Source organism: Taurulus bubalis (genome assembly GCF_910589615.1).
Source record: "Taurulus bubalis genome assembly, chromosome: 7".
NCBI lineage: Eukaryota > Metazoa > Chordata > Actinopteri > Perciformes > Cottidae > Taurulus > Taurulus bubalis.
In genome coordinates this window covers 15920321-15945740 of record NC_136595.1, presented here as the reverse complement: position 1 = coordinate 15945740, position 25420 = coordinate 15920321, and the positions used below count along the sequence as shown (strand labels likewise).

The window sequence follows — 25420 nt, the reverse complement described above, 5'->3', positions numbered from 1 at the left end:
TAATGTGTGTTATGTAATGTATAATAGCAGTCACTCAGGAGCTCTGCCATTCTTTTCACTCATGAACACACACACACACACACACACACACACACACACACACACACACACACACACACACACACACACACACACACACACTCTAGTGGCATCAAGATAACCACAGGGCCACACAAATAAATTCCAGTTAAATAAAAGTTTAAAAACACGTTGGATCTCAGAGCAAAAAAAAAAAGTATTTCAACCAAACCTGGCAGCAAAAAAGTTGCAACTGACCTGCAGTGGGCGATGATAGGTCCGGCGTCAGGCGGGTTACAGGTCTTCACCCTACGGAGGAAAGCCAGGAAGGGGGTCGGATACTCTGGTACTCCGTGGTCCGGCCACGCCGTGAACTGGAACTGACGAACCTCCCGCTTCTCACTGGAGCCATTCTGGAAAGAACAGGAAGGTGGGGTTGGACACAGTGGTGGAGGTTTGTTTGGACCGACTGGCTTTATGTGTGTGTGCTGCTTTCACTGAATGGACACTATAGGCATGGCGCACTGTTCAAGGCATTTTAAGGGTTATTGTTCGATGAGTGTAGTCATTTACTTATTATAGGTATAAATAACCAGTTGCCTTCAATCCACCTAATCTACTGGAAGCCTTTTTTTTGCCACCACAGGACGTGCTTAAACCATTGACTGGGGTAGTCTGAGTCAGCCCATAATTTCAGGCCTGTACAGTGCAAACGCTGTGCCTCAAACTGAAGATTTCTTTAAGCCTTCATATGTCCACATGAAAGAAAAATTACCATGTCTCCACATGCAATGTCTTGATTTGCACAAGTTACGTTCCCTTGTATTGGATTGTGCATGTGATGCACATGTGATGCACATATCATGTTTAAATCAGTGAAAAAAACATTGTAACCTATATAAATGATTCACTGCTGCTGTGCTCTCTGAAGCCTGAAAACTACCAATTTTGTACAGCCATATTGAAAGGAGACGAGTGTTTCAACCTTAAAATACATATTTTGGTGCAGTAAGAGGGCATTTCTGTTCTTTTTGGAAACACTTTCACACATAAAGAGCTGATCAGATGGAGTCATCATAATATAATAAGTACAATCATTTCTATACTGAACAGAACAGGTACTACTGTACCGGTATATCTTCTTGCTCTCACATTGCTGCCGCTCATAACATCTACAGATACATGCAGCAAACACCCACATTACACAGCCGTCTGTCAGCTGCCTCCTCAGACTCAACACATCAAAGATACAAGCTGGGATCCAGAGGAAGGTTTTCTGAGAAGCAAAAGAAGAGAGAAAATTCTCCCGTGCATGTTTCTGTCCTCCTCTCTTTCCTCTCAGAAGATCCTCTAATGGAAGAACTGTTTGCATTTCAATGCAGTGTTTCTGCTTCCCTGACAGAGAATTTTTTTTCCTTCCTGAATAAATGAATAAATGAGCATGGTAATTAAAAGCAAACTGACCTAAATCTTATTTTCCTTTATTTTCTTTTGGACATTCCCTGCTTCTGTAGTTAAGTAAGGGTGATGGGTATGGTTGGTACTTATTTTACTGAAAAATATATTTTTCTATTCAGGATTTATCAGGAGACACAATTTGGAATCACTGCAGGACATGCATACATATGGATGTGTACCACAGTGGCTGCTTTATAGATGCACTGTGTTTGTGTGTACTGCCAGCTTCTGCTACCTCAAACTTCACACATAAATTCAACACAGCTCAGTGAGAAATCACTGCAATTGCTGCAGTTATAAGGGGGAGGGAGACGGTAGATAGAAAAAGAATCCCATCGGTAGGTTTGATGGTGGCTGAGAGCAGCAGAATGTAAATGGCCTTGAATGTCAACCAGCAGGCTTTAAAGCACCGTGGCTGCTGATATGTTGCTATCTTTAACATCACTGATTTGCCCTGGTGATCATTGCTCCACTGACAGTCCTACAAAGCTACAAAGTCAGCTGTGACGTCTGTGTGGTGCTATCTGGTTAAGGGGAAAATCCAAGGGCAGTTGCTCGACTCTATGTCTCTTCACAGGTCATTTTACTACACTTGTGTTTGCATCACCACGACGTGTGTGGGACCGTGAATGAGAGTCAGTGTGCATGTAAATGCGCAGTTGTTTCTTTTTTCGTTTTCTGTGGTTTGCCAACATATTTATGCAGGTGGTTCAAAGGTATGTAAATACACATATTTTGGTTTCGTGTTTGTGTATGATTGTGCACGGACGGAGCATTGCATGTGCAAATGCTTCCTTCTAAGAATGTTCTCGTCTGCGTGCCGACTCTGTATCTGCCGGTGTGTTTCAGTGTGTGTGTGTGTGTGTGTGTGTGTGTGTGTGTATGTATTTGTGGGCATAGGAGCATATGAGCAGTCTGCCAATTATGTATATTGAGTTTCTCTTCTGCTCACTTTAGCTAAGTGCTCCAATTTGGCGGACGCACATAAACAGATGATCTATTGAGGAGCGAGAGCACTGAACAAGGTAAAAGGGGTGGACTGGAAGGACAATGCGGACGAAGAGTTATATATGTGTATGCCTTTACATCCAATGGAAGGACAGAACATGGTTCATGCAATCATTTTTGTTGCCTATGCAATCTTTGTGTCATTTTCATAAGGTTTGTCCCATTAATCAACCTTATAGACAGACATTGGATAAGTATATTGTTATTCATGGTTATCCAACTTGATAGTACATAAAATGTCCATATTGTATTTGCTTAGACATGCTAAAGCAGTGTCCACTTGAGCACTCTCCTCATACAGTAATACTGCAAAAGAGCGAAAAGAAGATAGTGGTGGTGTGGTGTACATACCATATGTGTGTTGGTGAAAGAGCGATCAATCATCCTACCTTGTGTAAGGAGAAAGTGCGGACACAGAAAGTGGCCAATTCTATGGTGTCCAACAGGGTCACTTGGGTCATGCCATATGTTTCTGTGGCGCGACTGGGCCAGTACTGGTCACACTTAATCTGGAAGTAAGAGAGAGAGACATATCAAAGTCACATCCTGTGAAATGGTGTCTCCACTTGTGAAAAACATCATGCACATGAAAGGAAGAGGACAGAAAAATGAAAACCTTGATTACTCTGACATAATAACATGCACTTGCATAAAGCAAGCCCTCCTGTGGATTAAACTCCATGCGGTGTTGACAGGATAGCTTCACGCCATTTCAAATCTGAGAAACGGCACTCAGCAGGCTCATATAAAATAACTCTTATTCCTGTAAATACTTTAGCAGGAGTAACACTTTTTATCAAATCCTGAATGGATGTTTCATTTTGACGTTTTCGTCCAGTGGTTCTACAGTATATCTAATAAAGACAACACCTGCTTCCCCCATCCATCCTCTGTCAGCTCACTTAATACAACTTCATTCAATACGGGGTGTGACGCGCTGCCGGGCCTCAGATGTGATGTGACAGCCAGTGAGGGAGATGCGCTGCTCTCTAGCTTTCTATCCCATTTCTTGCTCAAGCTGACAGTCAAGTTCTACCGCCCGCTAATCCTGATCACGTTTGACAGGAGTGGAACGCACATGCCAGAATAGAGGATAGGTAAACAATTGAAAAGGGATAGAGGGAGGGAAGATGAGTGGAGACACCTGGGGTGAGTGAGCCTGATGTTGACACAGGTTTGAGTTGACAGGATGGAACATCATGGTTGGCTTTTTGACATTTGGAGAAGTCCATTCCTTGATAAGAGTCCAATCTTTGTTGATCCATCCTATGTGAGGGTACACTCACACCATTTGGCTTCATTTGATTTCTTTTTTGTAGCGCTCGCCCGCATTATCATCTCGCAATTTAAAAGAATGCTCATAAGATAGGCACTTTGTTTAGATAATGACTCAAGACTCATGAAGTCACTGTGCTCTCCATACACTTTTTCCTCTAACTTCCACTATCAACACTGTTGCGGACGATACTGGTCACATGTTCAGTAAAAACTATGTTGTACTACTCGGCTGCAGAACATTTTATTTTAGCTTCCGGCACTCTGAGAATAAAAACTCGATAAGCTTTCAGTCCTGTAGGGAACAAGTAAACGCTTGTCTTTTTCACTGTAAATATGGAGAGAAATGATAGCAAAGCTTCTCCTAGTGGATAAGCAACCTACCTTATTAGATGTAGACTATCTTTGAGTTAACTCCATTTCTTCACACTCCCCATCTGCTTTCACCGCCTTTTTCAAATGTCTACTCTTCTCAGGAAAATTAAGTCTGATTACTGACTAATGACGTTCAGATGTGAAACTGGGAAAACACTGTAAAGCGTTGCCATTTTCAGCCCTGGTTCTTGTACTTGGACTTGTGAACCAGTGATTTCATTTTTTGGTTTATTTAAAAGAAAAAAATTCAAAAGTGGTTTCTGCATGGGATCATTAAAAAAGAACCCTGCACTGCAAACAATGTGTTGAGCGGACTTACCCGTGACTTCTCCTCCAGCCTAGTCATCATGACCACAGTGGCGGCTCTCTGTTCCCACACCATCCTCCAGAAGTCCCCAAACGTCTCTGGTAATGGACCCTGGGTGGCGATGTAGGCATTCTGCTTCCTGTAGCCATCAATGTAGTTGGCGTTGATATAGTCGCTACCTGTGATACCTAGATTTAGACATCAACAAAACAAATATTTTATTTCATACGATATTCTTTCGAAATCTCTCTTGACTTTTTCATTATTTCATTTTTCTCATTAATCACATTTTTTATGCCATCTGCCTCGATAATTCACAGTTTTCACACACACTAACTCTGTTCCCCAATCAATGCTGGTGTAAAGACTCTAGACTAGAGAAAAAGGAAATTGCTTATGTAATGAATTCTCACACCTCTTACTGCTGAAACAAGTGAAAATTGGCAAAGATCGGTGAAGACATTGGAATTGTCCAGAGAGCAGACGGTGTCTTCAGCTCCGGCTGGTCATGTTAGCTTTTGGGACTGAAAATATTCAAGGTATTATTCTTGCCTAATATATCCTAGTGCTTATTTTGAAACCACAATTTCAAAATCAAAATACAAGATTAAATGAGATGTTAAAACAGCCTCACAACCGTTCTCCCTCTCTGCTACAGGAGAGGTGAAGGAAAGCCTCGTCGTTGTTCCATTTGAATGGATTCAAATGCAGAAACTGCCTTAGTCACAACTTCCTGTTCTGCTCTTTTGTCATTTTCTTTTTCAACCTCTGTTGTTCTGCCTCGGTTTCTGTAGATATGTCGTAACAGCCTCCATCTGATTTACCACCACCACAAATGGAGTGTGCTTGTAGATGGAGGAAAGCGAGGAGTGAAAACAGCCAGAAGGTAGATCCAGCTACAATCCCTCTCAACCCGCCACCATGCTTTGTTGCACACCGGTCAACTAAATCTAGCCGTAAGGAACGCCTCCACATTGTGGGGAAGACTAATGTGTACTGGAAATATAATGACAAGGATGGTGTGCATCGCAGTAGTAAGCTCTATTGCAAAGCCCTGCTTCCACTGACTGCTTGTAGCTTTCCAAGTATTCTGTGGCATCCTTTAATGTGTCTCTAAGCAGTAATGAGACACTTCAAAGGTAAAATATGTAGCTCACTGCAAGGCTTCATCAGGATTGTTCATGATAGCAAGTATCCGAGATGTGTGCAGGATGAAACTCATCAAGCGGGAATCAGGATTTATGGGGGTGTAGGCATCCTGAAAGGCAAGGTGTCCCATCATTTTAAGTTCTTCGCGAAAAAATATTCAAGGCAACATGTCATAAATGAAAACAGGATAATCTGCGATTAGAGTATGTTTAACACTGAGCATCTGACAGTGATAAGACGGAACGTCACCCATCTTCATTTCACCAACTTCTACAATCCTGTCAGTTGAAAAGAAACTCAAGTGGCAGTGTCTGTGTTGGAGAGTCACGTCTCTTTGACTGACGTCTCCTCACTCAAGCAACAAACAATGAAACACTTGACTGGGCCAATTTAAGAGAGGGGACGCAGTGTGGACAACAACCAGGGTGGAGAGGAAGAATAAGATTGAGAGAGAGAGTGTGGAGAGAGAGAGAGAGAGTGAGGGCAAAGAAGAAATGAGAAGAAAGAATGGAAATAAGGGAAAGAAAGGCCAATGTCATTAAAACGGATACCACGTAGCACAATCCGACTGTGGTGCCCTGGCTTTAGTCATAGCTAAGTGAACAGAGAATAGCGGCGTGCATGAATTGTTCTACTGCTGTGACTAATGGCAAAATCACTGCAGTGTAAAATAGAAATTTCAGACTTGATTAATTTATGTATTTATGGACGAGGCATTTTTTCCCTGGGATAATTTTGTTATGCATGTTGTCGCACCCTCAAATTGGCCTGACTATTGCGAGATGTCGAAATCTAGTCGGAGCAGTTATCTTTTACAAAAGAGAGAGTACTGTGGAGTGGGGAGTTTGGCACTACGCTGAGGAGTCTGGAGCTCTTCTGGTGATGCGACGCCAGAACAATGTCAGCGGTGAAGGGTGACTACCTCTGACAATGTCCCTTGAGATTTAGGAGTCAGGGGAAGCGGTTTTCTGACTGCGGGATTCTCAGTACTGTGTCTGTGGGCAGTTAGAGGGAAGTCATGAGAGAGGGGCCGATCCGATGAGACAAATGGGACGGTCAAAACACCGGTGAAATTCCTAGTGTTGGGTCCAGAGATGAGCGGATGCAAGTCCTTGCCTACCCCCACACACATAATATAATTCCATGAAGTGCTTAGCTGCTCAGGACCAAGCTGAGCTGAAACCAGCCTCCTGTTTGGCCTCCAATTAAATGTTGAATCTGAACTTCATATACTATTAATTATTTCAATCTATTTTCCGCATGTTTTATTCTATTTTGCTTCACGTTATTGCATTGGCTCGAGACAGTTCTTGTATAATTCAGCTCAGTTGAATGTATTTATTCTTTTTATTGGAAGGCCTTGGTTGTATTCAATGTGTTCTATTCTGCACTGCTATGCTCTGTTCTAGTTCAGTCTTCACTCTTCTAGTCCCACCCGGTCTATCCAGTATAAATTCCTAATTACTCAAACTGACTCTGTAATTATGAGGATTTCCCAAATGATCTGCAATGAGCTGAGCTCATCTCTGAGGTGGTGTCGGTGCAGAGTGTGAGGATGAGTGAGCCTTACCCTCGATGGGAGCCAGAATGACGCGGGAGTGGTCGTAGGCGATGACGTTGGCGTAACGATTTTTGGGCTTGTTCACCTCCAGGTTGGAATGTTCCCAGGTGAACTGCTGGCCTGGATCGATAGACTGATGGGGAGGGGTGGAAAGACATTCAAAACATGCACACACAAAGAAAAAATCAGAAGAGCTGTGGGAGGAGCTGAGCAATAACAACACCACCTGAATGTTATCAAAGAAAGGAGGGGGGAAGGGAGAGGGAGTAAGATTGAAAGGGTGATTTCCCCAAAGGAAAAAAGAACATGGTATCATGAAAATCTGCTCACTGCCTGGTTTAAATACTCACAGCAGCTGCACACGGCACTTTATCAATATCATTATTGTAGCGGGTGCTAATGACAAATAACAATATTGATGAAGGTGGCTGCTCTCGAGGAGAGGGCTTGGAGCGAACTCGGGGAAAAGAGACGCCTCTTTACAATACAAGAATTCCAGATAAATATTCTGTTCCCTTGTCGAGATAATTAAGTATTCCATTATGATTCGTTGTTTGCTTATAGGCGTCTGGCGCTCCGTTGGTGCGGGGATGGAGGCGTGAAGGTTATTTGTAGTTAAGGCTTCAGCATGTAGGGTGCGGGGGGGGGGGGGGGAGAGACTGAGGCTGAATTAAGTCCAATTGGAAACCTGATCTAACAATTTCCATGCAATCATTACAACAATCAGAGCTTCCTTCTGTATGAGCCTCACTCCATCTGTTTATTTCTTTCATTCTGCCCTATCGTGTCTATCCCTCTTTCTTTATCCCTGTTTCCCTTATCTGCATCTCTCCATCTTCAAAGTCTTCCACTTTTTGTCCATATTTCTTCCTCTCTTTATCTCTTTCTCCATCTTCTGTCTCCTCTCTGATGTTTACACTCCCTCTCTAGCAGCCACCCTCCAGCTATTTTTCCTTTCTTTTCAGATTACCTAAAGGCTGACTGTGTGTGTGTGTGTCTGTGTGTGTGTGTGTGTGTGTGTGTGCGTAAAAAGATTGGGGTCACTTCCTTGAAACATCGCTCAATTCAAAAATTGAAAACCACATCTGTGTAGTCCAAACTTGAATAGTTTTTTCTTAAATTACATTTTGTGACGCATGTATGCCAAAAGTCCACAAAAATTCTGCAACAACTGGAATTTCTCCCTCTTCCTCCTCCTTTTGATTCATGATGACACGTTCAAAGATGAATGACAGCTCCTGCCAAGCGGGAAGGCTTTGCAGGACTTGGCTGCTAACTGCCTGAGAGAGAAGATAGATAACACACTCGGTGGCTCCAGTATCTTCAGGTAAAACTGTGGCTGCCTTTTCATTGCCGTTTGTGTGTCACATTATCTCCTCTTCATCTCCGCTCTCCAGCTGGGTTGCCCTGCTCTCTCTCTCTTTCTCTACCCTCACTGAATCCTCATCATTAACCAAGCCTCCCCACCTCATCCCTCTCCCCTCTTCGCTCCATTTTTCCTCCTCCCTCGCATCCCGCCTGGCTAAAAACCAATCAGTCAAAGCCCCGTAGAGCTGTGCTTGGCAAGCCAGGGCGCCCGGACGAGCAGCCATTCATCAAGAAAATAACAAAATTAAAATTACACTTCTCTATTTAATTTGGTCATTTATTTTTCCTGGGGGGTGGTTTTGTGAAGGGGCAAGGGGACGGAGAGAGTGAAAAAGACAGAGTGGGAGAAGAGACGAACGGAGGGTTTAATGTTCTCTCAAAGCCAAGTAATTAGAAGTTGTAGTTGTAGCAAAGCGTCAACGTTGGCATCACGTCTCTCGTCTCTCTTCCCCCGAATGGAACAAGCTTGTCCACTTGGTACATAGCCCGGGTGTGGATTTATGAATAATAGATACCCAAGAAATACTGGATGGCTATGAGAAGTCATTATCCACCCACATCCCGCGGCAGGCATGATGACAGCAATCTATGCTGGTGTACCTGCTTCCTACCTCAGCCCGGCGTGCAGCAAGGCGACAGGCCCAGTGATTTAGGAATGGTGAGGAGGGGATATTGCTTGTATGCAAACGAGAGCTGATTCAGCACTCCTGATTTCTAATCAACTCTAGTGTCATTTATAACCGGCGCAGTCTCAGAGCTCAGACAGCTCCGCTACCCCCTCTACACACACATATATAAACGTACCATGTTGAAGCCTGACTGCCACTGTGGTTTCCCCTTAAAACACATTAGTTGAGCTGTGCGTACACCAGTGTATATCTCCATTTTGGAAGAAAGATCATCTTTACTTAGTTCACTGGTGTGTGTGTGTGTGTGTGTGAAGAATCTCAAATCACTGATTTTACCCCTTATAGAGCCGTTATGTTAATTACATTTTTTAAGTAAATGTTAATGACTGTAATTTCTGGTCTTCAAGATTTTTCAAATAGATTTAATTTCCTCAACTTGTTTTTCTCAATTGAATGCAGCTATCCAATTTTTCAAGTACAAACACACATCTTAGATGTCACAAAAGGACATTTTTATTTGGCAGCAGTACGATGCTGATGTCGGACTGAGTGCACTACAATCATATGATTTATTTAATCAGCAAAGAATTTGAGGTTTCATTTGAGGTTTCATTCTGCAACTCAGGAGTTGCAACAACCCTCTAAGGGATATTTTATCCAAAAATGACAATTGTCTTGTTTTGCCATGGAGAGGCTGCAAATATATCTGAAGAAATACGAGGCATTTCCCTGGAGGAATGAAGGGAGTCTTGTGTCCCCTTCCAATGAAAACACAATCAGACAGGATTCAATACTCTGAATGAACTCTGATATTTGAACCCTTTGGCCCACTCACCTCATATTCCTGGGAGAGCTTGAGGTTGTCGTTGGCCTTGAGAAGCTCTGTGTGTTCAGCCAGCTCTGATATAGGGATGGGAGGATGATTCATCATACCTGATTGTCAAAAAGGTGAGAGAGAATTTCCACACAGGGCAAGAGGGAATAGAAAATGTGTTAACACAGCAGAGAGGTCACACAAGTTCAAAACTCAAAACATCACAGAACTCCTGATTTTTAGGTAAGAATGTGTTGCTTACATAACAATGGAAGTTGGGTTTTAGTGGTGGGGAAGCATGTGCAGAACATGGTGAATGTCACACACAGTGAACACGTATAGACTGGTGATGTTATAAGCACTTGATCGGACCAGGCCAGAGCTCAAACACAGCTAGGTTTGTCGAGCAGGGCTGGTTATCTTCTAAAGAAGCTGATAGTATGCACCCACAGACAAAAGTGTATCAATTCGCTCAATGGTCATTATGCTGATCGATAGGCGGACCAATACGACCAATGTTTCTGAGTGTATCCAGAGAAAAAAATCAATCATTTTTAATAGATTTGGAAATTAGTTAAAAATGACAACAAAGTTTTTGATGGTGAGATCACAGACAAGAAACATAACAGTCCATGTTTAGTCTTTGAATCAATGGAATGCTTCTGTTGAATTCAAGTTATTTCTTATTACTGATACTTGAATACTATACTATTACTTTCTGCACAATCCTTAATTAAAAAGGAAAGATCAGAGAGAAACTCTGAAACAATCTGTCTGGGTCAGATCTAACATATCCCAAAGGGATACTGTACTACTGTATCCGTATCCTGTAAGTCTTTGTTGTACTGTGTCGTTCGGTGACAATTTTGACTGTTGACTGCCGCTATAAAAAGGCGCGTGTTCAAGAACGGAGCCCTGACCTGGGGGCTCGTGGGGAGGGAGGTGGGAGGGGGATAAGGAGGTTTAGGAGTGTGAGTGATGTTGAGTGACACAGTGAGCTGCTCCATTCCAGCCATTGCAAAGCAAGCAAGCTGCTGTTTCTACTATTTACTTCATCTGTCGGTTCCCAAAAACAAAACACAGTGAACATTGGCTCCAAGATGAACACCCCATACCTTCCGAAATCACAAAAAAGCACTCACAGTTGCATGCCCACTATGTTCTCCTTCCAGTTCCCTTTGACATTTATCCCAAGCAATTCCCAGAAATAACTAGTTTTTCAATTGTGAGGGGAAATTGTGAGTTTTTTCCTCACGGCTCGCTCCAAAATCCACTGGATATTGTGTCGCTGATGCTACAATATTATCAGCACGTCTGTGCACTCCAGTCACTAATCCATTTAGGAGCATAATGCTGAGGCCATGTAATAGAATATGGAGCGGCCATAGATTGTGGCTCTGTCCCTGCGTGCAGCCTGGCTATACTTAATGCTTTCATATTTTTAGTAAGGGGTCTCGCTTCCTGCCGAGTGACGAGGTCAAAAGTCGACAACACGTTGAAAGCTCTTCACACAAAAAAGTTACAGAGGCTTAATTGGGCGTGCAAATCGGCATAATCACATTAACCATCCTTAATTTCCCCCTTTTCACAATGCTTACTATCCCCCCGCCCCCCAATGTCAAGGGGGTCACTGATGTTTTGGCTGCTTTTGTTACACGTAAGAGAGGGAGCCCAGCTCTCTGCGCTGACAGTCTTCATTAGTAATGGTAATTTATCTTACACTGACAGAACAATGCAGAGGCATCAATTACATGAAGATTAACACAGATTACAATGCATACATGAGACAAATGGAGATGACACTGGATGCTGTGACATCCTTCCGAAAATGAATGGACACACTGCATTAACAGCCTACTTGACAAACACTCATGCACTTCTTAATGATCATCATCATCATTTACAAATGTTTACGGAATTAATAGCTTCAACTAAATGTTTAAAGCCTGTGTGGAATTTCTGTTTCTTTTCAATATCTTTACATAAACTGAAACACAATTGTGGAAGGTAAACTCAAATTATATGAATGTATTCGGACAGAACTGTGTGTTTATTTATTCATACTTCAGTTTCTCAATGAGCTGACAAAGCATGCAGAGTGCGGTGCAATCACTTGAGAATGAAACTGAGTTATTAATCACTTGTGGTGCGGGAACTCATTGAGATGAGCATCAAGAAAAAGAGGAAATATTGTCAATTGACTTGCCTCGAATTCAAAGGGAAAAGGTATCAGACTATATGAGCTGAATAAGTAAATGTGTATGCAAAGTAGGGGCCCTCACTTCTCCTTGAGAGAACAAGAGTGGGCTGTTTGAGTGGAGATCAAAGATTGTTTGTACGTGTGGTTTTGTAGTTTACTCCGTGTGTCTCTATGTGTATTTGTGAGTGTGCGTGAGTTACTGATATACTCAACTTCCAGCAATTCCTTTCAGTTTGTGTTTACTGCCCACATTATTTACTGTCTACATGTACAGGTGCCTGGTACACGTTGCGATATACAAGGCCAACGTGTTTCCATATACAGCCAAATAAAGCACAATGCACTGCCAGTGGGAAAGGCTTTAAGGAAACTATGACAATTATTTGAATCCTTACAACAGAAACTTAACGCTATATATCCCTATAAGATGCCATGTCTTCACACATGAACCTCATAGCTAAGCAACTCATCTGTTTGCGCAACCAGTTCTCCCTCTCAGTGTTCTTTTCCATCCTCATCCATGTGTTGTGTTCTCAAGACGAATGAGTCGAATGCGCCTACTTTGTTTTCTTATTCTTTTTGTCATTTACAGACAGCACGGCACATTGCAGTGTTTATCCAAGACCCGTACTCAAGCAAAGTAACTCAAGGACACATTGTTGTTATTCCCTACCCCCACTCAAAAGCTCATCCTTCTCTTAAACACGAGCCCCCTCAGCGATGGCTTTTGACTGCTATTCACTGCTATCAACAGCGTGATCAATGAACATGGAAAAATAAACTACAGTCTAATTACACATATACAATTTCCCGATCCGCAGTCGATGCGCCTGAGAAATATAATGATTCTTTTTGATAAGCCAAAACAGTCTCTCTCAAAAAGCCTATTTATGATGTTGCATATTTCCATATAAAAGGAAAGACGTCTGACTGTGGGTAAGCAAAGAAAATAAATGGGGGAAAAGAGGGAAGAGGAAAATCAGAAACTCTGCTTTTTCTCCCGGATGATTCTTTTGCAGTGAGCAGCGAGAGGGGGTGATCAAATGTCGAGCCATTGTTTGCCACCGCTTTAATTAATTCTGCTCGTTATCTCTGAGCACAGAAAAGACCCTGTTACTTCAGAATGGAAATGGAGCAGTGGTGGTGAAGGAGGAGGAGGAGGAAGAAGGGAGAACAACAACAAGGAGGTGAGGAAGGGGAGGCAGAGAAAGAGGGATAACAGAGATTGTACTCCTGAAAAACAAAAAGAACACCTCTCACCCATCTCTACATCAGCAGTAGTGATCACATAGGTTATTTATGCATGGTGGATTAATGCACAGCCAACAGCCCAAGTGAATATCGTGATTGACATTCAATTAAAGGAAAGGAAAAAACAGCCCAGTATACTATAAGTAACCAACATCAAATTAATTAGTGCTGAATTTGTGCTGCATAATGTGAAAAAACAAACAAATGCAAATTACTGTATGTATTTGTAAATGAAGGCAAGCGAGCGTAAAAAAAAAAAAAAAAAGATAAAAAAAAGCTGGTACGCAAATGCTAAAAGCATTGAGACTAACTTTCATAGTCAAAATCTGCTTCACTCTGAGGACTGCTTAGACCAGAATCTGTAAAGAACAGCAAACATAAGAGAAAATGATTTCAAAAGGTTGTAATGTAACAGAAAATGCTATGTAAAAGAAAATATAAGAGTGTGCAAAATGATAAAAGGAAGACACAAAGGATTTTCTTTTGGACCAACAGTTTACCATAAGTCAACTGAGGCCCTTCACAGAGAGGTCTGATTGACAGACTTGAGGCCAGACCGCCACACAGACAGAAAAAGGTGGGCTACATTTTCAGATCAGATCAGCTACAGGCTACAGACTGGTTAGCCAAGGGCATCAGCCTGCTGAGAAAACCCTTCTGTAAAGCCCCATATCAACGGTCATAGACATCATGGATAAGAAAATTGATTTGCTATCTCTAAGCTTTTAAAAACACCAGCTGGAACGTTCCATTGACAGCAATGAGAAAGACACAGAGAAGCGAAAGCCAGCTTATGTTTCCTGGTGAAAACTAACTCTGAAATGTTCCTTTTTCAGAGAGGCTTGCTGCTGAGGCAATGGCACTGGGAATGAAAGGTGTGGAAAAGTGTCCACATTCTTGGCTGACAGCTGTGGAGCCACAGCTGATTGGAGACAGAGCTCTGAGGAATGCCGTGATGGTTCAAAGTCATATTTGCTCCAGAGAGAAGTCCTCTGAGGCTGCAGCCAACGATGCTATGTCCGAGTAGACTGAGGTCGTCTCAGCCCTTCAAGCAGAAAGGAGCCATCTGTGACAACGTTAACTGGGCATGAGGCAAAGAGATGCAGTTTGATGGGATGCTGCCAAGCTGCCCATCAAGTGGAGGAAAACAAATTTTGCCAGGGCTGAAAGCTGAAATCAGATTAACAACTCAGTCATCACATCACCCAAAGAAGGCCACTTCTATCCAAAGAATATAAATAATTTGTTCTCGAGCATGGATAAGAAGTAAGAAATCAAAAGGCAAGGAAATCTGATATGCGGGCAAAATCAAAAAATATGTTTTTCCCCAAAAAACTCTGTTCTCCTACAAAAAAAGTTTGGTCCTATATAGCAAAACATTGATAAAGTGAAGAGGCAGGTGAAACAACAATCCCAGTTGGTAGCCAAAATAAGCGTGAGGAATATTGGAAAATACTAACATGACTAGGATGTATGACAGCCCTAAAACACTGCAAATCTCAACTCTGCAAACTATAAGTTGCTAAACAGAGTTTCGCTGGGTTTACCCTGCACTGACGTCTTAGCGAGAGGACGTCAGGCCAGCGGCGCCAAATGAGCGCAGAGAGATGAAGACATCGAACATCCCCCTCTCTCTAATTGATTTGTGACAATGACTAATTAAACCTAGCAGGGGGTGCTCAGATCCACTGTCTCCAAACGTCATTCATCACAGCAGGAGGGAAGCACAAGCGTGTCTGATTATCTTTATGTGTGTGTGTGTGTGTTTCGACAGAACTGTTGGTGAGGAGGAGGGCACGGTTGTTGCAGACGCTGCTGTAATCTGGAGAAACAAGTATGTTGCTTATGCATGGAAGCGATTGGCTGGTGTCTGTGGGTTTCGCAAGTGTGTTTGATTTTGACATGCTTAAATGTGGAAGTCACTTCCTCTGACAGAATTATGGCGGTGTGAAGGGCCATATGCGATGCTGTATTGCAGAGTTACATACATAATATAATAATATAATATATAACATTGACAATTATCTATATATAAAATGTCAATGTTATACTTAACCATCTTTTCACTTGAAATCCCAGGAAGAGTACAGTTGTAAAAAGGGGAACAGAGAAATTGAAAAAAAAAGACAAAAAAAAAATATGAGAGAGGGAAAAGATTGAGTACTTGTAGCAAAATGGGGCTTGGTTGGGGTTAGACAGTAGATATCCACTGAGTCGTGCTGCTTCATTACTTTGGCCCCATTTGACAATTAAACCCCGGGCACCAATGAAGATAATGACAAAACGAGCCACTCTGCGCCCCAGGGAGTTATGGGATGTCACTGTGAGGCTGTCACATGACCTACAGGCTTTAAAGCAGAAATGCACAAGCACACACACACAATGCACACACTCTCTCTGAAACGCATTGGCCGAGCTTAGCTTATTGGAAGCCTAATCAAAAAGATATTTTTGTTCCCCAGCACTAGGGGTCACTGAGCACACATTGCCGATGCGGCATATGCTCTGCTGGATAGCAGAAGCCGTGGATAAGTGCACTGGGAGTATGCTCATTTGAACAATGGTCGCTATTAGCTGATGGGGATGTTCACAAATGCTCACCGGCCCACTTAATTGGGCTAAAATGTCCATTCCAATTAATTTCCTCGGGTGCAGAGATAACGACATCGTTCAATTCTGCGGAACAACGACAGGGCTGTCGAATGAGAAGGCTTGTCATACAGTATAAAGAGGACTCTCAGCATGTAGTGGTGAACTTTATGTAGAAGTCAGATTGTAACAAGAGTTTCTATAATTTAAGGAACGGAGGAGGACAGTTAAGGGTACAGAGGAAAGTGCTGGAAGTCAGAGAGACAAATACCAGGAACGGCCAATATAACCGTGTCATTACAGAACCACTGATAGAGCTCTGAATACCAGGCAAGATAAAGATGAGAAGTGCATTGAACTTCCAATTATGCATGCCGTGTGTCTCTCAAGTAAATAAGTCATTTTTTTCTCCAAGATACAAACTCAGGCAGCATGACTGGGCTCCCAAAGAAGATAAAGAGAAGTGCTCCATTTTGAAATCTGAGCCCTTTGATGGAGCAGAGACTGGCCGTGGATGACGGATGGATGATGGAGAGAGAACTGGGAGACAGAAAGACGGAGGGAAGAAAAAGGGAGGAGGAACGGGGGAACACAGGATGATGTGTTTTTTCTTTTAAACCCATTAGCTGGGCCAGGTGAGAACATTTGAAATACAGTGCAAGTTCCTCAAAATGTTTCTCTCAATCCTCGGTCAAATTAAGTCCTTGAAGAAATAACACAATCTATACCACCTTGTGGAAAACCAACAATAATCAATGGTGCTTAGCCAGAGGTGACTGACCTCTAATATGTCAGGATGAGAGGTTTCCGGAACAGGAAATGTGCTACTTGTACACCCATGTGATTTGTATTTATATATACAGTATATATATATACACAAATAAAAATACAACACAAAAAACCCTGATAACTCAGACTGATTACAACAAACTGTATTGCATTGTGGCCTAGATAACAGAAGGCTAAATAACAGAAAGACAGACCGATAGATAATGGGTTTGAAAAAGGAGGAAGATGGAGAAGCCTTAGAGAGAATGAGTTTGGGATCGAATGTGCTCTGTTGTTAACACCGGGCATAATCTCAGATGAAAATCAGATGGAACATGAGACAGAAGAGAAAGCAGGTCAAAACCCAAGATAACGTAAAAACTGGATTTGTTTTCAACATAAAAACAATAAGTCCAACTACAGACATTATTTTCTCACTGTTTGTTATTCATACATGGCTAATTGGTATATGAAGACATGGCACACACACATACATACATGGCTTGCAGGTAGTTATGGAAGGCACATAATGTCAAACAGAATGATGTGGGAGTACTTCACCGATATCATAACTGCTGCAGCATAAATTTAAACTTCAAGTTGCATCATGTGCGAATGGTTAATCTCTGTGTAGGCTGTACGCATGTGTGTGGCAGTCTTACAATCGACTTTCACGATGAAAGTTATGTGTATATTAAAAGAGATAACTGCACACATGTTCTGTCTAAGGTCTAGGTGTGTGTCTTTATTGTTGGCCAATATGAGCTTTTGACACGATTTTGTGGGATCAGAGCTGCTGCTAACCAACATTATTTGCCAAATTTTAAAATGTGCTTTCCATTTCAGTAGGTTGCAAAAATTGTCTGTAAAAGTCACTGAAACAACGACCTTCATGAATTTGTATGTAAAAAACATTTTCTTTTTCTAAAACTCTTTTTCCAACTGAAACCTTTGGACTGGCCTCATGTTGTACTCACGACTGACATCGCAAAGATAACAGACTTTTTAACAGGCCAGCTTTCAGCAGTTATTTGGAGGTATAAATAAAGAGCATTAACTATTTATATCTCAATAATCCATGATGTACTCATAATGCAGAGCTACTTGTGCTTTTACTTGTCTATTTATTTTGTGTTTGATGGGGGGCGCTTAGGTAAAAGGCTGAGACTACGTTGTACAGGTGTGTCCAAAATCTCTAGTCAGTCTCTCGTAAGCACAATGTAATATAAACCCTGACCCACGGCGTAAAATACATGATACCATGAACTTCCTCATTCACAAAAAAATTCTACTGAAAGTTCAATGTGGACAGATTTGGCCAACCGTGTTGTGAATGCAGTATATCTGTTAAACTTCACCTATGTAGGTTGCTCAATTTTCCAATAAGATTGTTTATGTTCTTCAATGTATGTGTAGTGTGTCCTTCCTGTACCTGGAGTTTGGAAGTTGATGCGTCTCATCTCCACAGGGTCTGTAGGGTGGTGGGGTGTAATGTCTGCATTGTTCAGCAGACATTTTGTGCGTGGCTCTGACTCTTTTCTCTTGCGGCTGCAAAGCAAGACAAACGAAAAGTAGAAAGAGGGGAAAACGTACAAGAATACAACAACTTTTAATGAGCAAGAAAAACAGTCACCACTCTTACTGATGATGATTCCTAAACGACTCAACTCTAATCGACTGATAATCGATAATCGATTGGAGTCAGCTGATAAGTCAGCGGGTCAAGAACACTTGAGTGAAACCCAATCAAAAACAGGGAAGCTGAGAATCTCTGTATCAGGTGCGCAAAATTCTCTTTCACCTTCACTAATTAAAGGCATCTTTTTTTGCTGCGGCAAGCTATTTTGTCTTCCCCTGTATAAGGCAATAAAGTGTGGCTAAACCTTACCTGTCAGGTTTGCTGTTTCCAGAGAAAGCAATAGGAGTCAAATAAATATATAAAGATGGTGAAAACACAACACACAAGGAGAAAGGGAGAGGGGTGGAGGCAAGAAGAGAGATAAATCAATAGAGAGCAGTTTAAAATTCACAGGGGTCGCTGCTAGGCTCGCAAAACGCGAGATAAAGCTCATCAGCATTTGGACGAGGTGAGTGCATGCGTGTGTGTGTGTGTGTGTGTGTGTGTGTGTGTGTGTGTGTGTGTGTGCACATGTATCAGTGTGTGAGAACAAGTGAGCATTCAATAAAATGTGCAAGTAAGTGCATACATTCGTGAGCCTGTCTCTGTGTGCCTATGTAAGTGTGCATGCTTATGTGTGTGTGCGAGGGTGCAGATATAGATGGGTGAGGGGAATGTCAGGGCCAAGGGCAGACCCAGGAAACACTATTCACCAGGGAGAGATGGAGAGGGAGATGGGAGAGTGAGGGGACAGAAAGAAAAGAGAGAAGAGAGAGAGAGAGATCCAAGGAGAGATGTTACTCTCCCTAACCACAAAGACTGAGGTAAGGCAAGGTCAGACATTCAAGGATCATCTGACAGTAGCAGTCTGCACTTGTGTTGCTCACACCAGACCCCGTGAAATAATTCAGGGATCTTCCCTGGTATGTAGGTTGACCTCGCCAGTCACTGAGACCTAAGCTACAACTAGCTGTAAAAAATTGTGGAAATATTAACTGTAGATGGATGTTTGGAAACCTCAGGACACAATGAGGAATAGTACATTTATTTAGACTTGGAAAAGGAGGAAAGCTGCCTTGTTCACACGCTCCTGAAATATTATTAATATCATAAATCTTAAAGCAATAACGGTTCAAAATGACTATAAAGTAACTTTTACAAGATTGGAATGACAACTTTACGGAGCATTATTTCCTAAAGAAAAAGGTATTCATATTTGAAATATATACCTACTTAAATACATATCTGTGACAGCCCTTGATTGGGAGATTGTAGCATTCTTATTTCAGTTATTGAGCACCATCTCAAAGAATCTCCTCCTCTCTCCTTTCTCCAACCACCTCAATTCCCCCAACCATCTTTTTAAGAGGAAAAGCTCTCTCATATTTACATGCAACACTGTTGAGTTTTTTTTAATATCATGCAGATATACATACAGCCCCCCTTTCAACATGCTCCCTAACATGCAATTATATTCCAACAGCCCCATTCCACTGGAACACTGCAAATAACTCGTTCAACATCAAATGACAGGAACATGTTCATTGAGTGTTGCTGTAATTAGAAAATACTTCCAGCACAGTTACCGTAATTCAGTTAAAACATGGATTGCAGTTATATTGCTTGTGTAAAGCAGTGGGTGGGACAAGGCACTAACAATGCAAAGCTAAAGGGTTTAATTCCCTGGTTTCTTAATAAAAGAATGGTTGTAAAGGTTTCCGGAATGAAGCATTTATACTAGCCACTCAGTGCCTTGCATACAAACCCTGAGTGTTATTGCCTATCATTTGAAGTTGAACAATGTTATTTTAAACCACGAGGTCCAACTACATTCTCCACAAAATCTGCAATTCCCAAACCAACTCACTTTTTGTATAGGAGAATGGCAATGACGATGCAGATGATGAAGACCACGGCGAGGACTGGGCCCACCACCCATATGAGTCCGTCACCAGTCTCTACTTGCAGGAGTTTCACCTCCAACTTGGGAGTCATCACCGTGTCGGTATAAGGGCTGGTAGCAAACATTTTCTGAACAGAAAGATCATGTAGAAGTTTACATAGCAGATTAAACACAGTCCAGGTTACAGCGTGGTAAATGCACAAGATGAATGAAATTCAGTGAACTGAATGTACCCGGACTTAGCAGCAAAAACTCATTCAGATGAACGCACCTTAAGTGAACTAGGATTAAATGAACATAAATTAATTATTAATTCCACTCCCACGAAAAGCAATTGACTAAAAGTAAGGCAACTGAACTGTTGGAGCTGAGCTAAACTAGTAACTCACCCCAGTAGCATTGAGTTCAGCCAACAGGAAGAAGACGTACTCCTGGCCAGGTTCAAGAGGCTTGTTCTCACAGCTGCTGTGGCGGTAGTCAGATCCCACCGTGAAGCTGGAGGGCAGCTGCCTGAAGCAGGCTGTGATGAAGGGCTTCCTCTGGTCCAGCTGAGCTAGCTGACGCCGTGAACGTCGTTTTGGGATCACCTCCCGCAACAGCTGATTGATGTAAACGGGCATTAGTTTACCCTTGTTCATTTTGTTAATCTCTTATTGCAGTTTCTATTGATACAACAACTATGTCTGGTCTAATAATGTTCTCTGATACTGTCATGCTTTCAATTAAGAAAAAAGAGGAACACACAACATAACATGACATCAGTAATAATTATGAGAACTGTATATGTATGTGGTATGGCCAATAAATAAATGAACTACCCTACCCTCACTGATAATATTTACAATGTGACAGGATTACAGGTTATCACATTTTTCCAATAAATAAATAACTTGTGGATTTAATTTTTCTGTACAATAACTAACTGAACGAACAGAAACCAAAGAAAGCAAAGTAGAGGTAACTGCACCCTTAGATTGAAACAGCTGCTAAGTCTCTGACAATGTTCCATCTAATCAGACTCCAACAACCCCCCCAACATCCAACCTCTCTCATTCATTTCAAACCGCAGACAGAGGCAGGCACTAAGCAGAGGAAATGTGTGTAATCCCAAATCCAATAGGGATGGTTGCTGTTGATCTGGCGCTCAAGGTGACCTCGAGCTATGGCAAGATGGTAGGAGTGGGAGAAGACTGTGTAATTCCCTCTCTGCTGCATGCTTGGGGGCATGAATTAGCATAGCTGAGATGTACTTATGTTTGTGTTGTGTGTGCCCATGTCTGGTACATGGCGTGCAAAATACAATTTGCCCAGCATATGAAACTGTTATTACACAACCAAGTGTCTCTTGAATCCCTCCCCAGAAACGCACAGTGTTGCCAGTAGAGAGAAAGGAATATAATTTCTTCAAAAAAAATAATGTATTACTGGAGTTTAAGTTGCACCTTCCTATTAAAGATGCTTATGTATGCTCTGTTTGAGCTAGTATACCATATTGACCCAATACATCATTTTCAGCCAGGATAGGCTAATATCTTTTGCTTTTAAAATATCCTACCTCTTCCATGTCCATCTCATCTGGGTTCTTTAGGTTTTTGACAGATCCTGCGGTCCTCTTAAGTGGCACCACAACCACATAGAAGTTCCTGGAAACACAGCACCAGAGTAAATTACAAAAATTACAAAAAACTTAATTGCTATTGTATGCTGTTGAGATGAAAATATTCGTCACATGGTTGACAGGAAAATTAAGTGAAAATTCAATACTTGCAAGAGGTTGAGCAAAGTGTCTCAGAAATCCTAAAGCTTCATTTCCAAATCCAACATCTCAGACATCTTGAGATCTCAATCCATATTACATCGCATCTCTAAACATCTCAAACTTAAACATAAATACCTCAACCCTCAAAGATAATTCAGACAGATCTTGCAGAACCCATCTTTCAGCAAGCTTCACTCACTTGATATCCTTGGCATCCACCGGTGGGAAGGACATGGTGAGCATGTTGTCAGGCTCAGCGTAGATGTCCAGCTTGGGTTTCTTCACCAGGATGAGAGGTGCCGTCTTGGCAACCACACGGTGTCTTGGTCCCCCATCCATGCTTTCTTGACAGGTCACCCTGAACTCGTAGGTGGTGTTGTGCTTTAGCCCAGTGACGAGAACCCTCATCTGCCTGGCATCCACATCCATCTTTTGACGGTTGTACTCAATCTAGAGATAATAGATGGACCAGAAATGTGATTGACAATTGGTAAGAGGGATAGTTGGATGCATGATCAAGGTAGTAGGCCAATACATTGGTGGTAGAGATGACAGTAAGAATAGAAACAGGTATTAATGCATGTGTATTGTGATGATTACATGAGTTAGGTATTGGGTAAGTTGGAAATAAGAATGATTAGGAGTTGAATTAATGCACTGAAATAAACAAATGCACTAAAATATTGCAGAAGTGTAAAATCAAAATGAAACCGATGAAAATCTGTTTGAAATTTCAGAGAGGGATTTTAAGGAATGTTTATTATATTAAGTAACTGAGCTGACAGTTTTAATGTGTGTGTTTGCCCTACATTAAACTCACCGTGCATTTGTATGGAGACCTGCTTTCAGAAAACTTCCATGCAATGACCACTGTGGTTTTGGTGGCCCACTTGACTGTGAAATTCTTTGGAACATCTGTTGAGTTGAATAGAAGAAAAAAAAAAAACGAACAACAAAGACAGTGCATCTTTAGTAAATAGAATATGTAAAGGGACCAAGGAAAGAGAAACAAAAGAAGAACCTTTGGTTAAAAAAATAAATTAAAGCTGTTGGTCCTCTGCAACGTTCCTTTGGGTTGAAGAGTGAGTGTAACGGTGAGCTGCGATTGGTCGTGAGAAGGGCAACGCCATTGGTTAAGACACACAGCACGTAAGACTCATGGATGACAAACCCATGGAGCACAAGGGTGTGCCCACTGGCTAGCCATCATGGGGAGTGCCAACCCATCTCAACACTGTCTTTGAACCCATGGCCACTTGAGGATTAACAACTGACCCATGAGGTCGCAGTGCCAACTGTTCCTACACCTCCACTGAGTCTGGGTTGACACTGCCAATGTGCTGCCAGACGGGCATAGAGACAGACTCAAAACACAGCATGCCAACAGTCCTTAGCAGTGCATCTGGGGATGCCATGCCACAAACTGTCCCACTAAGGGACAAGGGAAGGGGAAAGGAGGAATTAGGAAAGGAAAGGGGTGAGGAAGGGGGGAATATCTCAAAACAAACCCAAAACCCAAAATTAAATAAAGAACCAAAATCAGCTTTCTGTCATCTTCTTAGAATAATTCAAACATACTCTTGGAGTGACTGGGGTTGACTGAGGTCCTACCTTGATTGAACACTTGGGATGTGAGATGGCTTTAGCTGCGTGAGAGTGCTTGGCAAAGGGCTGCAAGGATGACTGACGGGAGTGTCTGACCAAACAGCACTTACCTTGAAATTCTAGGCTGCTCTCCTCCTTATCAAATGACTGACTATAACTTAGTGACTTTGTGTTACCTTGTTTGGGTTAGTGAAGTGAGTATCCCACGGCAAGCTATTTAAATATCAATCTTTTCTCTTTCTTGAGGAGAAGTGGAGATGGTTGAAGGAGGGGGTGGTTCAGTTTTCATTTTTGTGTTGTTGCAGATTTTTTTTTGCCAATTTCCAACCCCCTGCCAACCGGGTTGGAGAAGAAATAGGCAAATCCTACCTGTTGGATCAAAGGCCACCGTCCGATACTGGATAGGCGGACTGTAGGGCCCTGGACCTACAATGGTGTGTGCACGTATTTTCACATCGTACGCCGAGTTGGGTTTGAGGCTGTTGAGAACATAGCTGGACTGGCTGGGAGGAAAGCGGAGCTCCTGCAGTGCTCCTCCTGCACCGGTTTCCTTAAAGGCCAAAGTGTACTCTGTGATTACCCCGTTTCTCTCCGCCAGCACGGGAGGAGACCAGGACAACTGCACTGAGCAGCATGTCACGTTAGAACCCTCGTTAATTTGAGGGTATCCCCCTGGCGTCTTCTCGGGCACACTGAGTTCTACCACGGCCTCTTCCCCAAAGCCTCCCCTGCTCTTGGCTGAGACTCTAAAGAGGTAAGTGGCCCCCCGGTGAATGTTCCCCACAGAGTACTGTCGTTCTTGGGGAGCAAATTCCAGTGTGGCCAGAGGAGAGACATCTTTCCGGCCAAACTGGAGCCGGTAACCCTGCAGGTCCATGCCATTGGTGAGATCTGGAGGGTCCCAGCGAACCACAGCTGATGTTTCTGAGTCCTGTGCCACTGACAGATAAGGAAGACCAGGCACTGTACAAAAAAATAAAAGACATCTTAGTTTCTGTATTTTCCAGTTATATAGAGATGAATATGTTGAATAAGATTAAAGTAAAAATATGCAACAATACTGTAAGAGTGAACATGGAGTGCCTACAAATTACTATAGCAAATGAAAACAGATTACAAAATCTACACTACAGTCATAGTTTGTTCTGGTGTTATCTGATGGATGGTTGAAATTAAAACCGAGTCAGGTTGAGTTAGATGGAAACGTCAAAGATCCTCAGAGCCGTTAAATTCTTGAGTGATCGCTGTACCCATTACCATTTCATGATACATGTAAGCTCCAGCCAAAATTGGTACGGCAAAGCATCACTAAAACTTTAAGCAGAGAACAGTGCCTCTTTCAGCTGTAAGAGTCATCTCTTGTTGTAAAATGGATGATCTACACTCGAGGTCTAGACACCATTCTTCACAGTGGCCCAGTTTTGCTGCTCTTATGGATGACAAACGTCTCATCTTAACTCTACTTTTAAGGCCCCATCCGTGTGATGGAGGCTGCAGCAGTCATGGGAAGCCTTTAGTTCTCAAGTTGCCGTCAAAGCTTTGAGAGAGATGAGTGTTGCTGATTTACACTTGAGCCCCATCTCTCTGTAGATAGATTCCATCTTTGACTCGCTTATCTACATCCCCCTTTTTTTCAGAAATACAAGACTGTGGCAGGACAGATAGCTGTCAAATACAACTGAGGATACAATTGCAGGTGTACACTGTAAATTACGTACTCGTAACCGGGGTTATTTTCTGTAGCCTCAATTCACAGATGGTCCCT

At 42.3% G+C, this 25420-nt stretch overlaps 1 protein-coding gene across 1 annotated transcript in view; it reads right to left on the bottom strand.

Moving 5' to 3' along the window:
- ptprsa (protein tyrosine phosphatase receptor type Sa) overlaps positions 1–25420 on the bottom strand; it is a gene marked incomplete at its 5' end in the record, with an annotated part of 122664 nt that overhangs the window by 12816 nt on the left and 84428 nt on the right. The window contains 14 exons of the mRNA XM_079220982.1: positions 277–431; positions 2874–2993; positions 4454–4629; positions 7161–7284; positions 9984–10081; positions 13725–13772; positions 18203–18318; positions 18659–18670; positions 20256–20419; positions 20681–20890; positions 21847–21934; positions 22250–22500; positions 22871–22965; positions 24025–24618. Coding sequence (XP_079077108.1) covers positions 277–431; positions 2874–2993; positions 4454–4629; positions 7161–7284; positions 9984–10081; positions 13725–13772; positions 18203–18318; positions 18659–18670; positions 20256–20419; positions 20681–20890; positions 21847–21934; positions 22250–22500; positions 22871–22965; positions 24025–24618 — 2251 coding nt within the window. The remainder of the gene's footprint in view (positions 1–276; positions 432–2873; positions 2994–4453; positions 4630–7160; positions 7285–9983; positions 10082–13724; positions 13773–18202; positions 18319–18658; positions 18671–20255; positions 20420–20680; positions 20891–21846; positions 21935–22249; positions 22501–22870; positions 22966–24024; positions 24619–25420) is intronic.